Source organism: Ostrea edulis, chromosome 4 (assembly GCF_947568905.1).
Source record: "Ostrea edulis chromosome 4, xbOstEdul1.1, whole genome shotgun sequence".
In the NCBI taxonomy this organism is placed as follows: domain Eukaryota; kingdom Metazoa; phylum Mollusca; class Bivalvia; order Ostreida; family Ostreidae; genus Ostrea; species Ostrea edulis.
The window spans coordinates 74,674,579-74,692,042 of NC_079167.1; the positions used below are offsets into that span (position 1 = coordinate 74,674,579).

The window sequence follows — 17,464 nt, forward strand, 5'->3', positions numbered from 1 at the left end:
GTGTAAAGATGTTTCCTTTTTAACGACCGGGTTCGAATCCCTCACGGACACACGATTTTTTTTCAATATTACATTTTCCATCTAGATTTTTTCTGAATTGAAACACACTTGCAAAGTGCCGAGTTCGAAATAAAATTCCAACCTAGACACTGTTTAGTTTGTGAATGGGAGTTGCAACAAACACCGCATGTGATACCTGTGTTTTGAAAGTCAAGGCTGTTAACGAGAATTCTTAGGTTTTAAAGCTTTGAAAGAAAAATGTCAAACAAGGTAAATAACTGTTAAAAAGTTTGAATGGATAAGACAATATGTATTCCAGTAGAAAATTGCTATGGTAATCAATGTTTTCATGTGAATGTACTCGGAGTTTTGTTGAACTTTATTAATGCGTATTAAACTTCCCATATTTTGTTTTGTGGTAAAAGTTATGTACAGATGGTTGTAGAAAATAATGCATACGAGTATATAAAAATACATCCATATCCCCACACTTAACGTGTGAGCTTACATAATGTTTCCCTATTCAATAGCCCTATGTTCTAATCGTAAAGACATTTCATGCAAACAGGGGTTGCATGATACTTAATATTAGTACCCTTTCTTACCATCCAGTCAGGGGCTGGTGGTGTATTATTGTGTTTAGCAGTCAGGGGCTGCAACTTCAATGCATTGTTATTATTCTGCAACTGTTAGATTTGTTTGCTTTGTTTTTATGGGGCGTTAACAAGCTAGCCAATATTTGTGTTTTCATATGCTCAACAAATTTTACTATCTTGTTAAGGTGGCGATGTAACGCCCCATAACATATTTTGTCCGATGTTAGGATCATGATTTTTCTAGTCCCTTCAGTGTACTAGTCCAAATATTTTTTCGGTTAGACGTAAATATTTCCATGTTGTACATATCTTATTCTGAATATGCATAATATGTTCTATGCAACCATTTTATTAGTTGGACTGTTAGCCTAGTTGCATGCTGTTTGATTGAGCATATTGTGTAATTTTATGCAACAGGCTATTATGTATATTTCTATTTGTTTATTGTCATTTATGTTCAATAAATGACCTATTTTATCTTTAGCCAAGAGTTCTCTTTATTGTATTTGGTTGGAGGCAGACAGACATAAAGAATATTAAATATTTGATACACTCGTAACCCTATACATTGTGTCTAATACTCAGAAAAATTAAAACAATTTAATTTTCACGATTTCAAAAATCATGTTTAGACTATGTACGGACACATAAAATATTTTAGGTTTGCCCTTAGTACTGGGGAATCCCACAGGTATATGTAAATGGCAAATACGTAATAAGGGAAATAGGAATGAATTTAAGTTCTACGTCACTGGTGTTTAAATACCAGGCACAAAGCCCTGATTAGGGAAAATTACCGCTTTTGTGCAACACCTTCTTTATGCAGTTCTTTTTGTCGAAGTGAATGTCGGTAATTTTGCAACAGAATTATACTGTTGCAGCAATTCCCCTTTAAAAAGCACAAAAGAAAACCGCTCTTTCAAGGAATGAGATATCAAATGGTCTCTAACATCCCAGTCAACAGTTGACAGCAATTATCATTACGCATGCACTGGAGGGATGCATATTTTGAAATGAACACTGAACGCACTGACTTACTTACATTCTTGACCTTGGATGACTTCCAAGGTTAACATATTGTCATAATTTTACACACAGGATAAATTCAAAGACAGCTCACGAAAAATCCCAAACTTCTGTCTAACAAACCTGAGTGAAACACATTTACAGTGTGTATTTTTATGTCAGTAGCATCAAGATTAAAGACCAAGTTGGTTCTCCAATATCCGTGTAATGCGACTTTCATATGATCACAGTAATGTTTGCTATCATATTTAACACGTATCATCACGTGTCTGGAAGCTCCTATATGTATTTCTAGTCACTCCAATTTGGAGGCTTTGGATTAACAATATGCAAAATTGCTGAATTTCTTCTTGCGGCATGTCCAAATTCCTCTAGTGTAACTAACTTCTCGTTGTCGGCGTCCATTTCTTCAAAGAATTCTTTAGCAATCTGATCGCCCGTTTTCCCACCTTCAAATGGACTACCCATCATTTTCTCATAAGCCTACAAAAGGAAAGTAGGTGTATCATTTTTCTATTAGTATAGCTGGGTCTACCACAATTAAAAGAAATAAAGCCCATTTCCACAGATAGTACACACGTGAACTCTAACCTCCAGCATTTCTCTGACCTCAGTGTAAGTGACCGTCCCACTGTTGTCTTTATCGTAAAACCTAAAGGCGGCCTGAATTCTATCTTCAAGATCGTCGCTGTCACACAGACAAATATACCGAACAAATTCGGCAAAGTCAACCTTCCCATTGCCGTCCTCGTCCGACAATCGGAACATCTCGTCCGCATATTCAGAGGAATTCCCTGGAAATACCTTTTTGTACACTTCCCTAAATTTTGTCTTCGTGAGTGCTTTATGCTTCCCACCACTCCATTCTCGAAACAAATCCTTTAGAGCACAGAGTTCTTGCATACTTATTTTGTGACGCTCTATCAATTTAACGTCCGTCACACTGTCTCTATGGCTGTGGTTTTGTCCCATTTTCGGTATATTTCTATATAAAAAAAACCGCGTACTTTCGTGTCATACGTTTGAGGAAGTAAAATGAAAAATAATAACTACAACAAGCGGGTATTACGGACTGATACTCCATGAATGAATCAATGATTGACTAATCAAGCAATGTGGTCTATTTTCTCCTCGGTAATTTGATATTGAAAGTTAATAATAATAAAAAAGAATTACACAAAACAAAAGAATTCCTTCACTAATTCCCTTTAACTAACACATCGCATGAATGACATCGGGCCCTCTGCGAGCTAAATCAACATGGAATTAAAATGACAAGGAAACGCATTCCTAAGACGAAGAAAACAATACCTGACATTGTGTTGATAAGCAGGAGGGATAGGGAAGACCGTCAGAAATTATTTATCATATCTGCTCAACCATCTTTACGAGTTAAGGCTTTGTGATCCACCATATTTCGTAGTTCAGTGGTATAGTGTTCGCTTCGTAACCGGGAGGTCTTGAGTTCGAAACCGCTCGTACATGAACCCTATATAACTAGATGCTGTCATAAGACAGTAATACCCGTACGTATATTGTACATAAATGCCTTTAGATATACGCTTCGTCCAATAGGCGGACCAGAGAAGGATTCCGAGATTGGAACCCACCCACCCCACTCTCTGGGACATCTTTGTAGTTTTTTAACACCATACTACTAATATTTGTATGCAATCCTTTTAATGTTATGTTCAAGTTAAGTTCAAGATTAACGTAGTTCCACCCTTCTGTGACGTCATAAGATTTCACATTTCATAAGAGTTCACAATGCTTATTAAGATTTATATAAGCATGACAGGAACATAAATTTTGTTGGAATCTTTTTCAACTGTTAGTGTAAAATATCTTGTTCACCATAAAATATTTCAAAAGTATAAGTTTTATATAAATAATCAGTTAATATGTTTGAAAATATTGAATCCAAGGGCAATAAGTCTGTTTTTATATAATCCTTAATTATGTCCATTATGTAAAAGGATCACGTGAAGGAAGGGGATAAGGAACGACGTGCGTACTCAATGTTGCGTTGCTTGTGGACACCCACACCTTGAAGTTTGACATTAGACCTTGACGGTCAACCTCCTAATACCGTGTTGGCAGAAAGTGAGATTTTCATCTTGACCCACTTTCAAGGTCATTCAAGGTCAACAATCCTGTTCCAGTGGATTCCGGGTCTTTACGACCGGTAGTCTTTGAGTGATGACTTTCGGACTGTCGTTTTCGGATTTCTGAGATTCTTCTCTCACAGAAATGGGTTGTGAAGTGAATTCGTCAGCGAATGTCACAGCTCCTTTAATATCATGTGACTGCTCCTAAAGATGTAGGTGGAGTTTAAGTGGCAAGCTTTATGATAGAAAACGTCATTTTCGGCCCTTATTTGTCCCCTGGGGCCAATATAAAAATTCCGAAACCTTCTTGCACATCTACAGAACATTACTATTCAGCTCCTAGAATATCATGTGACTACTCCTAAAGATGTAGATGGAGTTTTTAAGTGACAAGCTGTATGGTAGAAAACGTCATTTTCGGCCCCTATTTGCCCCTGGGGCCAATGTGAAAATTTCAAAACCTTATTTCATATCCACAGGACATTACTATTCAGCTCCTAGAATATCATTTGGAAATTGCTATAAATGGGAACACCGATTTAGTGCCAACAACAGGGACGGACGGACGGACCGGGGTAAAAACAATATACCCGAACTATATTTAGAAAGTGCGGGTATTATCATTGTGGAGTTTGACTTTAGAGAAAAATTGAGTGGGAAAATGACATGAACAGTTCCCGAATGATGAAAAAATACTTTAATATACTAGGTTATTTTCTAATTTCCTTGAAATTATGATATTGTCGTCAGTGATTATTCAAATCTGAGATATCTGCGTCATCATGCTCTTACTGAAACCATATTCATTATTTTACGCGATGAAATAACACAAAATTATATGCAAAGTTTGAATTATGAAATTACAATGTATCTAATATCATTAAGTCACTTAATCATTTTTAGTATTTCACGCGATGAAGTAAATAAACTTATATGCGCAAACTAAAGTTTGAAATGGGTGGTTGTCGAGAGGTTAGAGCGTTCGCCCAGCATGCGGTAGGCCGAGGTTCGAATCCCGGCCGCGACAGACCCAAGTCGTTAAAACGGGTAGTGACAGTTCCATCGCCAAACGCTCGGCATCAGGTATGAAAGTCACGGGTCCTCGGAGATGACCTTAAAAACGGATGCCCCGTGTCACAGCAATCTAATTAAAATTAGATGTTAGATCTTCCCATAGTCATGTAGCCATATTCCATTATCACCTGTTTATGGTGTCTATATATCTCAATTGATTCGATACGCAAAACCATGAGTTTCCAAACGTTCTCTGTCATGTCTGTAAACACGTGCTTTCTCCAACGGTAAATTATTGACCATCTACAGTAAGTACGATAATTTAACGCATGCATTCCGATATCTAGAAGCACGTGTTTACAGAAAACGTGTAAGATATTTGATTTTTATACGAAGCAATAGTGATAATGATAATGACATGCTGAGAGACGACCTACTTCTTACATATTACCTACATAAACATTTATGAATACATACATGAAGTTCTCAAAGATTTGAATAGTGTATATACAACTTAGATAGAAGTAAATCATGTAGCATAAGAAAATCCGAATCAGTTTTACCTCACATGAAATGAAAGCTCAAGAGAGTGATAAAAATAAGGTGGAGTCATTCAGACATCCTTTTCTCAAGAACCTAAAGAACCACTGGGACAGAAAAGCTAAAATTTACATGAAAGCTTTCTAACATAGTGGATCCGGAGATTCAAGTTTATCAGAATCATGACCCCTTGGGGTAGGGTGGGGTCACAATAGGGGATCAAAGTTTTACATTCCAATATATAGGGAATCACTAGGCCATAAGATTCAAGTGAAAGCTTCCTGATATAGAGTAGATTTAAAGTTTAGATCATGGCACCCGATGGTAGGGTGAGGCCACATTTGGGGATCAAAGTTTTACATGCTGATGGTAGAGGAATTTTTTTATCCAGAACCACTAGACCAATTTCCACCAAACTTCATACAAATCATCCTTAGGTGAAGGGGATTCATTGTGTCTCATGTGCAGTTACTCGTCTCAACAAAAGAATGTTACAATTATTGTATACTTGGTAAACTTCTGTAATCAGTGGAGTTTTTCGCAGGGAAAATAAGCCGAGGCACACTGACTACAGGGATTATCTGGAATCGGTATTATCTGTAAACATTTGCATCAAGCATTTACACTAAACACAAGACTTTCTGCTCTTGCCACCGTGATATCACATGAATCTATAAATTGCGCATCATGTTATTTAACAAACACTACACAATCCATATTTATGTTTACTCATCGATGAAATATAAATATCGCTGAACATTTGGGTTTTCATTTTTATTAGACAACCCTTGTATATACAATAAGTATATACATTGTATTTTATTATGCCACCCTTCAAAGAAGAAGGACATTGCTTTGCATCTACATGTATCGGTGGGTAGACCTCACGTTGTCCTCTCAATATCTTGAGAACCATTCACTTGATCGTAATGATATTTCATATGTGGGTTGGTTATGAAAAGAAGAGGACCCCTATTGTTTTTCAGGTTAAAGGTCAAGGGTCAATCTACTCTGGACATAGGAATATACTGTCCGCTCAATATCTTAAGAACCCATTGCTTGACAAACATCAAACTTGGTACACTGGTACATCTTCAGGAGTTGATGACCCCTATTGATTTTTAGGTCACATGGTCAATCCAATCTTGACATAGGAAGATATTGTTCTGCTCAATATTTTGAATTGATGATACAACTCTCAATTAAATGATGTGTGTGTATAACCCTTTTCAATTTTGCACCATGGGGGGCATATGTGTTTTATAAAAATCTCCTGTTACTACTTGCTATCCATTAGTGAAATGCGAAGATAACGAACAGTGATCAATCTCATAACTCCTATAAGCCATACAACATGGGAAGTTGGACGATCACGGTCCATTAGATGAGGAGTAGGCTTCATCTGCCGACCTGTCACACCCGCCCTGGGCCCTTTATCTTGATCAAGTAATCGTAGTGTTATCCGTAGTTAAAATCAGTGTGCCAAGAATGGTCTAAGATCGGTGTGAAACACGTCAGACAACATTTGACCTAATGATAGGTTGTATTGGCAAACTAGATCGTTATAACGACCACAGAATTTGATAAATGCTGAATTTAAACGAGACTGTTGAAACCCCTGCACCATCACTTTGTCAGTAGCCTGCCTCAATTAAAAAAAAATGCCCATACGCAGAACGAGCTCTTGCGTATCGAATAAGTTGAGAGATATAAACAGCATATGCATGTGATAATGGAATATTGCTACATGAATTTGGAAAGTTTAGGATGGAGAAGCTGAAATCATTCCGCTTGTCATAAAGTTGAGTTGTTGGTAAGCCGTTAATATCTATTTTCAATAAAATATCTACGTATTAAGCAGAAGTGGACGAGTCTGTGGTATCTTTTATTTTGAGCTCGCAGGGATATATCGAATCGACATATAAATGGAAATTGTTATTGTTAATACGTCGTCGATGTATTTAATGTCGAATTGAAGGCCACAGCAAGATATTTTTCTTTCGTAGAAGTTTTGTTTTTAATAAATTCTGCTTCATATGAATATAAAAACAGGTCAACTAACAATGGAGAACAATTCGTGCCCATGGTAATTCTAACAGAATGTTGGAAGACCTGATCACCAAAGACTACAAAGATATTGTCAATGAGGAACTCCGGCATATTTTGGAAAGAAATTTAACGAATTACAATGACACGTTGCAAAAATAGAAAAAGCACAGAAACGTGGCTATTTCGATACGTTTTTTCTTTTTTAAACAAATATGCTATGTAACGGTTTAGTGGTACCGTTTCCACGATTTTAAATATGCTATGTAACGGTTTAGTGGTACCGTTTCCACGATTTTAAATATGCTATGTAACGGTTTAGTGGTACCGTTTCCACGATTTTAAATATGCTATGTAACGGTTTAGTGGTACCGTTTCCACGATTTTAAATATGCTATGTAACGGTTTAGTGGTACCGTTTCCACGATTTTAAATATGCTATGTAACGGTTTAGTGGTACCGTTTCCACGATTTTAATTGTGAACTCCAGCAAAATAAGTATTTTTTCTTTATAAAAAAATTCACGTTCACATGATATTTATTTTTTAAGAAAAAACAAATTTAACTTTCAAACAATAATATCAGAGATCGGCTGCAGATAACTTAAACAATATACAAGAAAAACACAAATACATCGTATGCATTTTCATTCAATCAATGAAATTATCTTTGAATAGAACCTAACATTAACTTGTTAAGTTAATTTTCTAATAAATTCAAAATGATAATTCTTAACCGAAAAATAATCTTCATCTCCTTCCTCTTAGCGAAACAATACGGAAGTTTCCGCCAGCAGACGTTGACAAGCTTATATACTTTTCCCAATCCAACGGAGAACGTACTTTTAGAAAGCAACTAAATACGTGCAAAATCAATGGATAACGAATTTCGTTACAATAAAACGTAAAATATTCCTAATTCTTAAATTACACGAATAAATAACACAAGTTTAATTCAATTTTTGTAAAAGAAAGACTGAATTTTTACCTTATTGACATTTCAACATTTCTGTCTATTTTCACAATAGCCGCAGTGTCAAAATACATACCTAGGACGGATCTATAAAAACGAAGTCGGCAGTACTCCGTCATTGAAGTGAAAGTAACTTTGTAAGCACCTGACATGTGGAAAAGAATAGTCTGCAGCCAATAAAACAATACATCAAGCAAAATGAAGACATGCGTATATTCCCAAAATTATATTTCAATAAAATTAGTAAACTTAATGAATCTATGTTACGATGACAATGTTACAATGTTATCGCTTGTTAACATCGCAATGTGAACATTCAACTCATAGCCATCATAACCCCGTCATGTCAGAAATATACAAAATATTCATGAAAAAGTGAAGGTAAAGAACAGTGATTAATCTCATAATACTTATACAAAATTAACAGAAGGGCAAAGACGGACCCCTGGACATACCGGAGGTGGATCAGGTGCCTCGGAGGTGTAAGCATCCCCTGTTGACCAGTCACACCTGCCGTGACCCCAATAACTTGATCAAGCAAACGTAGTAATCCGTAGTCAAATTAAGTATGCAAAGACCAGTCAAACAAGTTGTATGAAACATTCCAGACAGCAATTCGACCAAGCGACATGTTATATTTGTAAATTAGATAGTTATAATGACCAAATTATTTGCGAAATGCTGACTTTAAACGAGACGTAACATCAAATTATCTGACAATAGCTTCCTCAATTTAAAATTCCAACAAAGGTAGAACACGCCTATCAACTCATCATGCTAAACAAATTCGGCGGTCTTTCGGAGAAGACTAAAAAAAAAACACGAGGCATTGTGTAACAGTAGGTGTGGCACAATAAAGATCACTTCCTGTCCAAAGGCCGTAAGCGCGGAGCATGGCGACGCTCAACATGAGAAGACGACGCAATGAACAATTCAAACAAAGTCATTGTGAACCAACAAACAGATAATCCTCTAGCACCTGATCTGGTGCTTCAAGGGGTCAGTGTCTGTCCTGATCCCAATTTTTTTTTTATTCTTGTAAGGATTATGAGGTTGATCACTTTTCGTTATCTTCGCCTAAAACATAATTGCGTAACAGAACACCAATGTGATTCTCTTTCCGGAAACGACCGTTAGTAATGGTCCGGTGATTTCAAAACTGATAAATTGTTAAATATATTTCCATTAATGGCGGTAACGTGGTAGCTAGGACAGCTAGGATGGAACTTGATTGTCTTGTCCATAGTAAGAGAATCATAGCAGAAATGTAAAATTTGGCGGTTGTTTTCTTCCAAATAAACTGCGAAGGAGGAGAAGGCGCTTAGAAGAAGTTGAAAGAATGGATGTAGACGACTGCCACGTATAAAATAATTTATTTTCAGTAAATCGCTATTGACTGAAAATTAAAAAATAAAATAAAATACATACTCACATCCTTTACATGGAATATTAATCGAGAGTTGAAATTTGCGTTAAAAACCATCTTTCATTTAAGATTGAACTTATACGAGGGCCTCGTAGCTATGATTAGTATTTAATATCAATATTTGTAAGGCTAATGCTGTTTTCTGTCGACTTTCCATGTAGATAGCTGTTCAACTGGTCATTTAAATTTTAAGTAAATAATGAGACAAAATTGTTTAGAGAAGATATGGAACCGGTAATTTCACGTTGCACGGTATTTAACGTTCATTAGTCGCCCCAGTTTGGAGGTTTTGGATTAACGATGCTTAAGATGGCAGAGTTCCGTCGTGCTGCTTGTTGAAATTCATTGAACGTTACAAACGTGTCACCGTCGGCATCCATTTCCTCGAAGAATTCCTTAGCTATCTGGGCTCCTGTTTTTCCTCCCTCTAGCGGAACACCCAACATACTTGTATAAGCCTACAACAGAAAAATCAACTAGATGTCACTTCACTGTAGAAATATAACCTTAGATTCAATGGAAAGACATACTTCAATTAACGAAATAAGACATGAACTTAAAAAGTACACACGTGTTTTGACAATGTCCATACCTCTAGCATGGTTCTAACTTCTGTTTGTGTTATTGTCTTGCTATTATCCTTATCATATAAAGCAAAAGCGATCTCGATTTTCTCTTCAATATCGTCACTATCACACATGCAAATGTTCTGAACAAACTCCATAAAGTCCACTTCTCCATTCCCGTCCATGTCAAACAATCGAAACATTTCGTCCGCATACTGTGCAGATTTTCCTGGAAACAACTCACTGTAGACTTCACGGAACTTTGCCTTTGTTAGGGCTTTATGTTTTCCGCCACAGCGCTCGCGGAACAGTTTCCTCAACGATTCCAGCTCACTCTTATTAATTTGATGACGTTGCATTAACTGCCTCTCCCTTTCCTTGTCTGCACTGCTGCTTTGTTGACCCATTGGAACGGAGAATGTGGAAACTAAAAGCAATTCTATCGATTAAAATTGAAGATCAATGATGAAACAGACGTCGCACTTGGGTCGAGGAATCATTACGAGTTGTTACATTAAATGACGCAACAATCAAAGAATTAATGAAGAATAAGAACCCGTAAGTTTTTCCCAAGTTAAATGACACCTCCTGTAAGTTAAAAAAAAGGCTTACAAAACCACAGAAAGGCATTCACGACATCTTACCTTTACTGAGTACACGAGGTCTGATACCATCCGAGGCTTCATATGACAATTTAAACCACCACTGTCTCCCTAGCGCTTGACATTTGTAAATATTTATCATACATTTTGATTCAATATAAGAACCCTCCAAGACAAGATCTGGCAATCTTGTTAATCTTTTGAGCACAAAGCATGGCTTCTTTTAAACTTGTTTGTGTTTAAAGTGGAGTTTAGAATGAAGGTCCCTGTCTCCTTAACAATTACCTTATGCAGTATATCAAGACTTTAAAAAAAAAAAATACGCACCTTTGCACGCTGACGAGTAACCGTGTTCTCTTATCGGAGAATCAATACCGATCGAGTAACATTTGAATTATTGAATGAAGTGCGTATAAATGTTTGTTTTTTAAATTTGTTAATTGCAGGCTGACATTTAGACCACTAGAATATATGAATAATAGGTGTAAAATAATTAAAATGTCTTCGAATTCCTACATTAAGTTCTACGGGAATATATTTGAAGTAGAACGTATGCATGGAGCCCCATGTGATATGTGATGGCAGTTTTGTGGAGTTTTATACTGGATCTTCCAATAGGACTTCACCACCACATTCTGAACACGATTCTCGGGGTAGGTGAGGGACCGAGGGATTCCTTAGCTAGATGTTATTTATAAAGCGTATACCTCTTAACATGCTGTCACTTGAAAAATTTAAAGTAGAGGTAAATTTAAATACCTCCCCAATCGATCCGTTAAATATTGCACAGTGATCTATACGACCCCGAGGTTCTTTAACATGGAGAATTCAATGTTTACAGGTTTGTACAACTTTAAAGAAAAAACTGTCTCCTTTTTCGACAATAATTTCTAGTTCAGTTATATACTGTATAATCTATAACAAAAATGTTTCATAAATGTTACTGAACGTAAAGTTATACTAAAATCTCCATTCGCACTTGCGAATAAAATGACTTCCGGGTTTAATCAATAGTTGATTTATTATAGATACATGTGCCAAATGAATAGACTTTAAATAAAATTCCAAAATGGGGAACAAAACAGCGCGTTTAAAACCGTCTGCAATTGAGGATTTACAAAAAAGTGGCGTGGATTTTTCACCTGATGAGATACAAGAGTGGTATGAGGAGTACCAGCGAAGCTGCCGGTACGGCCGATTTCTCACCGTCAAGGAGTTCAAGGACGTTTATTCAAGGATATTTGGTGGAGACGCTTCAGCTTTTGCAGAGCATGTATTCAGAACCTTCGACACGGACAAAAATAAAAGAGTGGACTTCAAAGAATTTCTGATTGGTTTGAGTGTGACGTCAAGCAGTGACGTTGACAAAAAATTACACTGGGCATTCCGCATGTACGATATAGACGGCAATGGCTTCATTGATAAATCGGAAATGCTGTCGATGATGAAGGTAAGTTAAGATGTTGCTTAAGAAATCTTGCTTACGTGTTTTTATTTGTGTAGCATGGTCATCTACATGTTGTATAATTTAGATTAACTTGTTGGAATCGAGCAATTCATGATTTGGAGATGGTATATATATAAAATTTAAGCCCCGTTCACATGGGCCCATTTATTCATATTTTACCCTTATGCAAAAATTTAATTCTGGTGTGTAAATTAACAAAATTTCGTTACGGCATTCACTAGAAAACCGTGTAAAGGCACACACAGAATTTGAGAATTGCTTGCAAAATCTTAATAAAATATATGCGATTTTGTTTTTAGAATATAGCTCCAATCAAATGCGCCTTTTTACATAAATTGCATCAGTTTCGTAAAACAAAAACAAAATAAAACACAATTACGTCTTATCGTATATTAGAAAGAGCTGTTAACTTCTGCTTTGTCAGTCACTTTAGATATTATAATATTTAAATGGAAAATAATTCATAAAATACCCTTCAGAGTGACAAAAGATAGCAAAATACAATTGTTTCAATACAGAATTATGAACCGAATCTTAGCTACAAACTCTTTTTTATTCAAAGTATTGCAATCATTGTCATTCTGAAGAGGAAACAATAGAACATATTCTGTGGGAATGTGATTTTTTACAATTATTCCTAGCAGAATTTGAGTATTTTTTAGAAGATAAGACTCATTTACAGATAGCTATTACAAAAAAATCTTTTATTCTTGGTTTTATTGAAAATAATAGTCTGATACAAAACACTATTGTCTTATGGCTTAAATACTATGTGTACACAGCAAGATGCACTGAGAAGTCCTTGAGTGTGCGTGCTGCAATTTCACAAATGAATTTTTTTTATGAAACTCAAAAATTTATTTCATATAAAAATGGTAAAAAGGAAAAGTTTGATGCCCAATGGAATCGATGGAACCTTCTGTTTTCTTAACTTCTCTCTCTTCCTCTTCTTCTTTCTCTCTCAAATCCTACATACCTTCAGCTCATATGCTTTGTTGTTTTTGTTTTTTAGTTTTTTGTTTTTTTGTTTTTGTTTTTGTTTTTTCCTTCTTCTCTGGATATAATATTATTGTATATCTGATATACCGGTATGTGCACAAAAACAAAAAATTATAAAAAAAAAAAAAAAAAAAAAAAATATTTTAAGTGGCATTTGAGGAAGAAATGAAAAACCTAAGGAAATTCCCATCTCCACTTTCATCTTTAAAATAAAAAAAATTATACGGTACCAATTTTGATGCACCAGATGCGCATTTCGACAAATAATGTCTCTTCAGTGATGCTCAACCGATATTTTTCAAATCCGAAATACCAGTAAACTTGTAAGCCCCAAGAGCTAGTTTAGGTTAAAAAAAAAAGTGCCAAAAAAGTGGAGTCAAATTCGTCAAAGGATAAGAGCTATGCATGAGGGAGATAATCCTTAATTTTGAAATGAATTTCTAAATTTTATCACAGCGATTAAATATACATCCGTATTTTCAAGCTAGTAACGAAGTACTTAGCTATTGGGCTGTAGAGACCCTCGGGGACTAACAGTCCAACAGCAGAGGCCTCGACCCAGGGGTCATAATATAAAACTTATACGGTACCAATTTTGATACACCAGATGCGCATTTCGACAAATAATGTCTCTTCAGTGATGCTCAACCGATATTTTTCAAATCCGAAATACCAGTAAACTTGTAAGCCCCAAGAGCTAGTTTAGGTTAAAAAAAAAAAGTGCCAAAAAGGTGGTCAAATTCGTCAAAGGATAAGAGCTATGCATGAGGGAGATAATCCTTAATTTTGAAATGAATTTCTAAATTTTATTACAGCGATTAAATATACATCCGTATTTTCAAGCTAGTAACGAAGTACTTAGCTATTGGGCTGTAGAGACCCTCGGGGACTAACAGTCCAACAGCAGAGGCCTCGACCCAGGGGTCATAATATAAAACTTATACGGTACCAATTTTGATGCACCAGATGCGCATTTCGACAAATAATGTCTCTTCAGTGATGCTCAACCGATATTTTTCAAATCCGAAATACCAGTAAACTTGTAAGCCCCAAGAGCTAGTTTAGGTTAAAAAAAAAAGTGCCAAAAAGGTGGTCAAATTCGTCAAAGGATAAGAGCTATGCATGAGGGAGATAATCCTTAATTTTGAAATGAATTTCTAAATTTTATTACAGCGATTAAATATACATCCGTATTTTCAAGCTAGTAACGAAGTACTTAGCTACTGGGCTATAGAGACCCTCGGGACTAACAGTCCAACAGCAGAGGCCTCGATCCAGGGTTCATAATATAAAACTTATACGGTACAATTTTGATGCACCAGATGCGCATTTCGACAAATAATGTCTCTTCAGTGATGCTCAACTGCATCAAAATGCATCGATATTGTATGGAAAAGACCAACTAAATACTGATTAACACACTGTTTACTATTACACGTGAACGCATTGCAAATATTTCATTAACACAAAAGAGGTAAAATTTGCACATGTGTAGAATTTATTCCTCCTAGTAAATGGGCGCATGTGAACGGGACTTATCAACTAAATTGCACAAAAATGCCCTACGAATTGAATATTGTACATGTATGCTTGTTGAAATCCACCTGTGACGTCATTCTTTCCCTCAAACGTTCCATTATTTTTCAGGAATGGAGAGTTTCAGACAGCTATCTGTACTTGGTGATGTTTTGTTGAGTTAGTTATATGATTTTGTATATGAACAAGTTCCCCCTAATCCCCCTATGTCATTATGGAGCTTTTTTTTTTTTAACAAAATGTAGATAATTTTCAAATTTAAGCCCAAAGTGCACAAAAGGGAGTCAAACCGAAAACGATAGGCAGAAGCACTATCCATTGAGCCACTGGGGACAAAGACAGCCTTGGAAAAATCAAACAATAAATGGTTCATATGACAAAACTCTATACTAGTATTACATATAATTCTGATATCTAATAGTATTTTCATAATTTATTGAAAATTTTTCCTACTATGAGTTACATAAAGTTATAGTTTGATTTAAACTGGGGTTGGATTTTTAGTAAATCAGTATTATCTCGGGGCCTCGGCTCCATTACTTTTAAGGAATGGAGAGGTACTCGAACATTAACTTATGCATGATTATTTTTCAAATGGCGATGATACTCTAGCAACTGTCTGGTTAGTATTCTATGATGTCGATTCAAATTTCTTTCTCGATGTCATGTTTTATGAAAGTTTTATAATTCAAAATAAAAACAAAATACAGGTAACTGCGGATACAGTTTTTCATCGTATACATCCTGTAAATTCAAAATGGGGCCGTGTATGAGTAATTTCAAATTAGATAGTTTTTTCAATATTACAGGTTGTGAATAAATAATTTCAAAACTGGATTGTTTTTCAATATTTCAGGCTGTGTATAAGATGACTCCATCTATAACGAAACCCGATGACGTCAACACCCCAGAGAAAATGACCCAGAAATTGTTTGAAAAGATTGACGCCAACGGAGATGGTAACATTTCTTGGAAGGAATTTTATGACGGTGCAACGAAAGATTCTTTAGTTCTAGCTATGCTACAACTGAATCCGGACTGAAGCCATTCCAACATTTTGTGATCATGTTTCTTCACGTAAGGAGGAAATATGAAGCCAAGAAATGTGTACTGTGTCCCATGTTTTGATTTGAGCAAACAAAATTGCTTAGTGAATTTGGAAATGCTAAATTTTTGACAGCTGTAGAGTATATAGAACCCACTTTAGAATCAATATTTTGCTTGCAAAATCTCCTCACTGTACATGCCCATCCCTTAAAAAAAAAAAAACTTTTTAAACACACTGCAGTGTCCTCCGTTTTCATTAATTAAGACTGCCACAGGAGCTGACATTTTTAATTGCTATGTTTATTTTGTAACTGACTTGCCCTTCATTCTGTTTACAATAAATATCATGCATCTGGTTATTGGTATTCCTACAATATATCTTCAAAACCCCATAAAGAGTAAAATTATATTACCATTGCTTCGTGATTAACAAGCATTCTGAGAGTATTACATAGCAATGAGATAAACTCTACCGGTTGCAAAAATTACTGTACCACAACACTATTCAAAGTTCATTACGTAGGTTATGGTAAAAGGAAAATTGGGGAACCAGGATAGGAAATCAACTACTATTCGAGTAGAGACTAGACCAGGAAAAAAGACAAATTTATGATCAGGTTTAGGTCTTCAACCAAGTCAATAAACTGTGACATGTAGGTGATCATGAATAATTTAGCTATATTGTTGTATTACTATGCTAGAAGTTTTAATGAGTGTAGTACTCTTATCTACAGAGATAAGAAACTTCGATGTAAACTAACAATTCCTGCTATTTTTCTAAGTCCAAGGGCCATAACTTAATGAAAAATCAACGTACCGAGACGAAATTGTAACACAGAACAGAAGAAAGTCTGGAAAACTGATAATTCATGCTATTTTGCTATGTCTAAAGGTCATAACTAAGTGAAAAATCAACCGACCGAGACGAAATTCGAATTTGATCTGTAACTTCTTATGGCAAAGCAACGTACCAAATATAAAAAATAAATATCTGCAAGAACAGAGGAAAAAAGTGCGGGAAAACTGGACTGACGGACAGAGCGCAAACCTATAAAGTCCCCTTCGACTTCGTCGATAGGGGACTAATAATGATAATAATATTAATAGAGGGTAACTTCAAAGTACCAACATACTATGCACGGTAACAATTCTTCAGTTTATAGTCTGGTCCCCGCCCTCGCCACTCATTGATTACCCAAAACGAGTGATCAATGAGTGGGGGCGGGGACCAGACTAGTCAGTTTACGGCTTATTTTGAAATGTCCATCTAATGTCATCTCATGATAAAATTCTCAGAGAGAAGGCCTGGATTTCTCGGCATAACCTTAAAGGGAAATGCAACCCAAAAGATTTTTACATGATAAATGATATTGATTTTGATTTGATTTGATGTTTTCCGCCACACTCAACAATGTTTCAGTTATATGGTGGCGCCCAGTTTTTTGGGGTGGAAGAGAGAACCCAGATACAATGCACCAGGGAAGAGACCACCGACCTTCCGAAAGTAAACTGGGAAAC

The 17,464-nt window shown here is 35.9% G+C and overlaps 3 protein-coding genes across 4 annotated transcripts; 1 reads left to right on the forward strand and 2 right to left on the reverse strand.

The window, feature by feature from the left end:
- Window positions 1–342: 342 nt before the first annotated feature.
- Window positions 343–2,772, reverse strand: LOC130054316 (hippocalcin-like protein 4). Its single transcript, XM_056163773.1, has 2 exons — window positions 2,214–2,772; window positions 343–2,105 (listed from the first exon to the last, which is right to left on the reverse strand). Exons 1-2 carry the CDS (start codon window positions 2,592–2,594, stop codon window positions 1,914–1,916), a joined length of 573 nt encoding a protein of 190 aa, XP_056019748.1. The 5' UTR covers window positions 2,595–2,772; the 3' UTR covers window positions 343–1,913.
- A 5,190-nt stretch (window positions 2,773–7,962) lies between these two features.
- LOC130054317 (visinin-like protein 1) lies at window positions 7,963–11,145 on the reverse strand. Its single transcript, XM_056163774.1, has 3 exons — window positions 10,939–11,145; window positions 10,321–10,721; window positions 7,963–10,186 (listed from the first exon to the last, which is right to left on the reverse strand). The coding sequence occupies exons 1-3, from the start codon at window positions 11,036–11,038 to the stop codon at window positions 9,995–9,997; spliced, it is 693 nt and encodes a 230-aa protein (XP_056019749.1). The 5' UTR covers window positions 11,039–11,145; the 3' UTR covers window positions 7,963–9,994.
- An 89-nt stretch (window positions 11,146–11,234) lies between these two features.
- LOC130054318 (neurocalcin-delta-like) lies at window positions 11,235–16,303 on the forward strand. Of its 2 annotated transcripts, none has more exons than XM_056163776.1 (3): window positions 11,235–11,737; window positions 11,925–12,346; window positions 15,756–16,303. In XM_056163776.1, exons 2-3 carry the CDS (start codon window positions 11,966–11,968, stop codon window positions 15,939–15,941), a joined length of 567 nt encoding a protein of 188 aa, XP_056019751.1. In that variant the 5' UTR covers window positions 11,235–11,737; window positions 11,925–11,965; the 3' UTR covers window positions 15,942–16,303. The 2 variants fall into 2 exon arrangements, with proteins under 2 accessions (XP_056019751.1, XP_056019752.1); XM_056163777.1 differs by having other exon boundaries at window positions 11,293–11,549.
- Window positions 16,304–17,464: the final 1,161 nt, after the last annotated feature.

Bases quoted from the DNA above. Each gene is read 5' to 3' on its own strand.
- LOC130054316 (XM_056163773.1), bottom strand. From the start codon at position 2,594: ATGGGACAAAACCACAGCCATAGAGACAGTGTGACGGACGTTAAATTG. The intron at 2,106-2,213 runs GTTAGAGTTCAC...TTCCTTTTGTAG, and splicing joins AGGTCAGAGAAATGCTGGAG to GCTTATGAGAAAATGATGGG.
- LOC130054317 (XM_056163774.1), bottom strand. From the start codon at position 11,038: ATGATAAATATTTACAAATGTCAAGCGCTAGGGAGACAGTGGTGGTTT. The intron at 10,722-10,938 runs GTAAGATGTCGT...AATTGCTTTTAG, and splicing joins ACCTCGTGTACTCAGTAAAG to TTTCCACATTCTCCGTTCCA. The intron at 10,187-10,320 runs GTATGGACATTG...TTTCTGTTGTAG, and splicing joins AAGTTAGAACCATGCTAGAG to GCTTATACAAGTATGTTGGG.
- LOC130054318 (XM_056163776.1), top strand. From the start codon at position 11,966: ATGGGGAACAAAACAGCGCGTTTAAAACCGTCTGCAATTGAGGATTTA. The intron at 12,347-15,755 runs GTAAGTTAAGAT...TCAATATTTCAG, and splicing joins AAATGCTGTCGATGATGAAG to GCTGTGTATAAGATGACTCC.